Source organism: Electrophorus electricus, chromosome 18 (assembly GCF_013358815.1).
Source record: "Electrophorus electricus isolate fEleEle1 chromosome 18, fEleEle1.pri, whole genome shotgun sequence".
NCBI classification, from domain to species: Eukaryota; Metazoa; Chordata; class Actinopteri; order Gymnotiformes; family Gymnotidae; genus Electrophorus; species Electrophorus electricus.
This window is the reverse complement of record NC_049552.1, coordinates 3,795,690-3,801,689: the sequence shown is the minus strand read 5'-3', so window position 1 is coordinate 3,801,689 and position 6,000 is coordinate 3,795,690. Positions and strand designations below refer to the sequence as shown.

The following is a 6,000-nucleotide window of genomic DNA, read 5'->3' as shown; positions in this document are numbered from 1 at the left end:
ACACACACACTCACACTCACACACACACACACACACACACACACACACACTCACACACACACACCACACACACTCACACACACACACACACACACATACACCACACACACACACTCACACTCACACACACTCACACACACACACACTCACACACACACCACACACACTCACACACACACACACACACACACACACACACTCACACACACACAACACACACTCACACACACACACACCACACACACTCACACACACACACACATACACACACACACACACACACACACACACACACACACACACACACACACACACCATGGAGGCTCATGTCAGCGAACAAGAGTAAGATGTATACACAGACATGCACAGTGACCAACTCATAACACTCACCAGGGTTCAGCAGACTGTGAAAAGCTGAACCGAAAACAGTGCCTTTGTATTACCTCTTTGCATACAGACTACAGATGACTCTTCATTCATTAATGAATACTTCCCTCCTGCTCCTTCTCTCTCTCTCGCTCTCCCTCCCTCCCTATGTCTTTTTAGTTTAAATCAGATCATCGTGTTGAAACAAGAGCGTTTGAGAGTCGAAAACTTAAAACTCAAATCTGCTGACCAAGACAAGAGTCAAAGACTGCACAAACTCACGTGTGGTGACACACACACACACACACACACACACACACACACACACACACACACACACACACACACACTCATGCAGCCATTCGTGAATTCTTGCAAATGACATTAGGAGGACTGGGTGGGGCTAGAAGGGGTAGTTTTTTTCACAAATTATCTTGTCTCGTACAGTTTAGCAAAGATGACAAAAGGAAATATTTTTATACAGGTTACCTAGTGCTTTAAATGGTGTGTGTGTGTGGTTGTGTGTTACAGTGTGATGCAGGACCATGGGGAGCAGGCCAGGCAGGATCTGACAGGTTTGGAACACAAAGTGGTCAGTTTATGAAATTGTGGTTCATTTAGAGGGTGAAGAAGAAATCACCAGTTTGAAATTATACCGGAATATAAACTCCGTGTGTGTGTTCATTCTAATTTGTAGGCTGAACAACTGCAGACTCTTAAAAATCTTCAGAAGCTGTTTGTTCAAAATCTGGCAACCAAGGTATTAAAATGATAGAATGAATTTCTCTTTTCCTCTTGCATCATGTTAATAAATGGGCAATTGAAAAAATTCACTACAAATATAGAAGTACTATACTTCTTGGTACTGTAGAAATATACACAGTGACTGGATTGTGTGTGTGTGTGTGTGTGTGTGTGTGTGTAGAGTGCAGGGATGGACTCGGATGACACTGGAGGCAGTTCCGCACAGAAGCAGAAGATCTCTTTTCTGGAAAACGACCTAGAACAGCTCACCAAGGTCTACAAGCAGGTAAACTATGTACACTTATGTGTGTGTACAATTGGAAATGCAGGGACATATTCTTGTCCTTTATTGTACAGGAAGATCAACAGACTTTCAGCAGTTTTTCTATGTTAATATAATGTAAATATATCTATCGTTCATCAAACCTGTTATTCTTTGATTTTTTTAGCTCTCTCCCCTTCTCTAAGTTGCTTTCCTAAATGCTCTCTCTCTCTCTCTCTCTCTCTCTCTCTGTTGTAATGTCTCTCTCGGCTTTAATGTCCCCTCATGCAGCTGGTTCGGGACAACGCAGACCTGTGCTGTGAGCTGCCCAAGCTGGAGAAAAGTCTGCTGGCCAAGGCCGAGAGGGTTAAGACTCTGGAGCTGGCACTGAGAGAAGCCAAGGAGAACGCCGTGCGCGACCGCAAATGCTACCAGCAGGAGGTGGACCGCATCAAAGAAGCCGTCAGAGCCAAGGAACTGGTTTGCAGAGGAGTCAACGCACAGATCGTTCAGCAGAAACACACGCCGGTGTGTGCGCAGGCTCTGCACAGATTGGGGCGCTTGAACACACACACACACACACACACACACACACGCACGCATGCAGGCACACACACACACACCACGAATTGTGCATGTGGTGGTGAAGTAGTCTGCGTTTTACAAATACGTTGCTGACACTCACGTACACATTTCCTGAAAAAAGTTCACATGCTGATTGTCTTGCTCGCTCTCATCTCTTTCTCCATCCCCCTGCTTGTAGCCTGTAGCCCAGCCCAGCCAGCTGGGCGACAGCCTGTCCGTGGCTGGGGGAAAGGGGGGCATCCCATGCATGAGAGGAGAAGGAACCCTGCACCTGAAGAAAATCAACAAAAATTAAACGTGCTGTTTAAGAGGTTCACGCAGACACCTAATAGAGCAATGTTAGAATAGAGAGGGAGAGACGGAAAAAGGCCGAAAGACGAGGAAAAGACGTTTGTCTTAGTAATACAAGAGTAATACAAAATAGTAGAGCAGTACTCCACTCCAACATTCCCAAGAGTTGGTTTACATACCAACATTTCCAGCTGATTGAGAGAAAGGTCATCATTTTGCCGATTTCTAAAACAGTTATGTTTCAAAGATTCTTTGAGGTAGCTTTTCTGGCATTGTGTTGTATTGCCAAATTTTTAACTGTACTAGCTTGGCTCGTTCTTGTGAAACTGGGCCCTCCTTGCAATATCGCAGAAAAACGGTTACGATAGCGATGTTTGTTTATTAGATAGATGATTTTTCAAAAAAACACACAAGTACATCAAACAGGAAAAATGGAAGTGAAGGAAAAGGCAGAAGTCCATTTTTGTTGGGTTAAAATTCTTTCTCTGTCTTACGCCACCTCACCTAGCTGAAGACAGGATTTGCTTATTCTCCACTAAGGATGCAGGATGCGAATATCACCATGGAAACCTTTCATTCCGTTTACATCATCTCTCTCACCAGTATATTTGGAAAGAGTTTAAATATAAATATTCATGGACTGTATTTCCACTTTCCTGTATTTCTTCTAATGTCAAAAACAACTAGCAAATTATTTTAGCGAAAACAGCCGTTTGACCATTTGTGGCCTGTGCTCATCTGATTTGCATGTTGCTGAGTTCACTTCTCTATTGCTGGTTTTGTCTTGCTACTCTGCACCACACTGAGTCAGTTGCATGTTGCATTTGTCAGTGCAAACACAGGCAAACATAAACGATCACAGACCTCTGGCTGCTTTCTGAACTGATCTACTGTTCCACTTGTTTCAGTTAATGTCTAGCATGATTAATATTGTCTGTTCAGCTACTTGAACTAAAGAAGAGTGATCTGAAGGGAAACCAGTGTGGAGCAGTTTACTAGATTTGTGTCCTCTTAGTTGAAAATGGCTGAACTGAGCGTTTACCACTACAGTTGGGGTGTTGTATATCGACCGTAACTGTAATGGAGGTTTTGAAGCATATGATGGTTGATTGTTTCGACTAAGTAATTAAAGGTTTTGGAAAAAAAACAAACAAAAATGTCAGAATAGTAAACTGATGTGGTGAGTATTCAAACATGAATTAAATTAATAAAACTTGCTTTAAAATCAATGTTTATTTTAAAACTTGAGGACTGGAACTGTTTATTTTAAAACATGATCACTGGAGCCTGTTCAGAAAAACTTCACTGGAGACCTGGTGGAGAAGCTGGTCTAGACTGAATGAACATGTTCTGTAGTTGTTCAAAGCAAAATTCAGAGCAATAAGTAAAATCTTTAAAATACAAAATTAAATTAAATCTTATTCCCTGTTTAAATCAACTATCAACTAGCTTTTGAGACAGCTAGTTGATTTACCAGAATGCTTTTTATGGGCAGGTCTTCTTAGTCTTAATATTGGGCAGATGTATTATTGGGCAGAGGTATTATTGGGCAGATGTTCTTCTAATGTTGGCTTTGACAAATAAACCATTTTTAAATACCAGTTCTGTCCACTACAATGAGATTGAGGACTGTGTTACTGATTGTGACATATGATAAAAATGGTCACAGTATTTTTCACTAAGTTGGGGATAGGGTAGCGTTTTTTAAAAATTGATTTATTCTGTAACCCAAAGTAACTGTAAAAGGGAATCATAAGTGGGAGAAGGGCACAAATGAAGAGTTCTGATTGGAGGAGGAAGTGAGAGGGATTACCTAAATGATGTTGCCTTTTACTAAAAGCACTGCAGGATGTGCATGTATGTGTGAGTAAGCGCTTATGATGAAACTTGATGTCCCCGTCTCACTGTTCAGTTATTTGAACACTGTTAATCATTAATCAAGCTTTGTCTCTTCTCCATGTAGCTTGTAAACACTGGAGCGAGACGTTGTTTCATCTTCCTAGTATAACACGCATCAACAGTACAGCACCACAGGAAGGACTACTTAGATGCAAATGAACAACCCAACAGTACAAGTTATGGTAAATAAAGGGGTAAATGTAATGAAGATATCAACATCAAAGTTAGTGGTAGAACTACAATTATTATTAGCTGAAAATAATATGGTACATAAATCAATAATTTATTAATTAAAATAACAGTAGATAAACAGTCAAATTACAACATGAAAATCCATTTATGTTAAGTAATAACATGGAAGAATGCTGTGATGAGAAATTAATGTATTTTAAAAAGCATAAATTAGTGTATAAAAAAATGTTGGCTTTTGAATAATTAAAAAAATTATCAGTATGGAAATGAAAAAAAATTAAGTAGTGGGTTCGTTGGTCTTCTCATATTCAGCAGTGCAGTTTATAACTTTATATGAAGCAGGTTACATTTCTACAGTATGGACCTTACTAAACATATGGTAGATTGTGTAAGATAACTTTGTGTTTGTGTAAAACTCATATTTTGTGTTTGTAATCCCCATGTCCCACCTCCCTGGCCATCCCAAGGTCAGCCCCGCACTGTACTTCTTGTGAGCCTGTCCTCTCTCACCCACACACTGTTCCAAATACTCCCAAAATTTGCAGTGATAGCCAAAGCAATGCCCACCTGCTGTCACTAAAGACTAAACTAAACTTTGTTGCAGCAGCTGATGTTTGTTTAAGCTCTCACACTCTCATATCCATAACAACAACCTGACGGGAGCAAACTGTTGCGCGGTGTGCTGTGTGTGTTCTGTCTGGTCCAGGTTCCAGTCCAGTCCTTGTGTGGCATCACACCAGTCCATTTGTCCCGGTCTTTCATGCCTTGTTTCTATTCTGTGTGTTAAATTATCTTTGTGTCTATATAAGAATGACGCCTAAACAGATGGCCAACTTCATGTTTGCATTATGCTTGTGTATTTTTGTACTTTGTTGGATTGTGATCTCTGTGTCTGTGTATAGATTAACTGGGTGTAAACTTTGTACTTGTTACTTCGACTCCCCTTTGAAATTGTAATCTTGGTTTTATTGGGAAGTATTGTACATATCCTATAAACTATATAACATCTGTTTGCTTGCAGGAGTTGTGCATGGTTGTCGTTTTGTTGGCTTCGATTTGCCTGTGATTTAGAAGTGAGGGAAGTGTTTTGATTTCCTTTTTGGTGGAGGTAAACTCTATTCATAACAATTGGTGTTTGGATTTATTATTTTGGCCTGGGTCACATTCGAAGTCAAAACCTGTGTATTGCATGTTTCAAATATACGGTCACATTATCAGTTATTCCCTCAAGCGCACACACACACACACACACACACACACACACACATATTCATTTCTCACCACACCTTTTTATGCACACCACACCACAACTTAGAATGGGTTGTAACCAAACATATATAACCACAAAACACCTTAGAAAACAAAAGGTTCCGATTTTTATTAATTTAAAATTAATGTATTAAAATACATATAATTGGTAGACAACAGCAGTTATTGTAACAGACATTGGTGCTGGTTCAATGGCGAGGAGAAATGCAGCTTGTAATTGGAATTGTTCATATTTAAAATTCATTAAATAATTAGAATATTGCTGAATAAAAATAAATAAACTAATAAAAACACAGGAATCATGCCAGACAAAGTTGTCATTTTGTGCTAATGTAGAATTGCAATTCTTAACACAGGCATTTCTTACAATGTCAAATGACATAGCACCCTCT

The 6,000-nt window shown here is 39.8% G+C and overlaps 1 protein-coding gene across 1 annotated transcript in view; it reads left to right on the top strand.

The window, feature by feature from the left end:
* LOC113590234 (kinesin-1 heavy chain-like) overlaps window positions 1–2,252 on the top strand; it is a 4,258-nt gene extending 2,006 nt beyond the window's left edge. Inside the window, exons 6-11 of the mRNA XM_035536455.1 lie at window positions 547–648; window positions 898–958; window positions 1,064–1,126; window positions 1,292–1,396; window positions 1,664–1,900; window positions 2,136–2,252. Coding sequence (XP_035392348.1) covers window positions 547–648; window positions 898–958; window positions 1,064–1,126; window positions 1,292–1,396; window positions 1,664–1,900; window positions 2,136–2,252 — 685 coding nt within the window. The remainder of the gene's footprint in view (window positions 1–546; window positions 649–897; window positions 959–1,063; window positions 1,127–1,291; window positions 1,397–1,663; window positions 1,901–2,135) is intronic.
* Window positions 2,253–6,000: the final 3,748 nt, after the last annotated feature.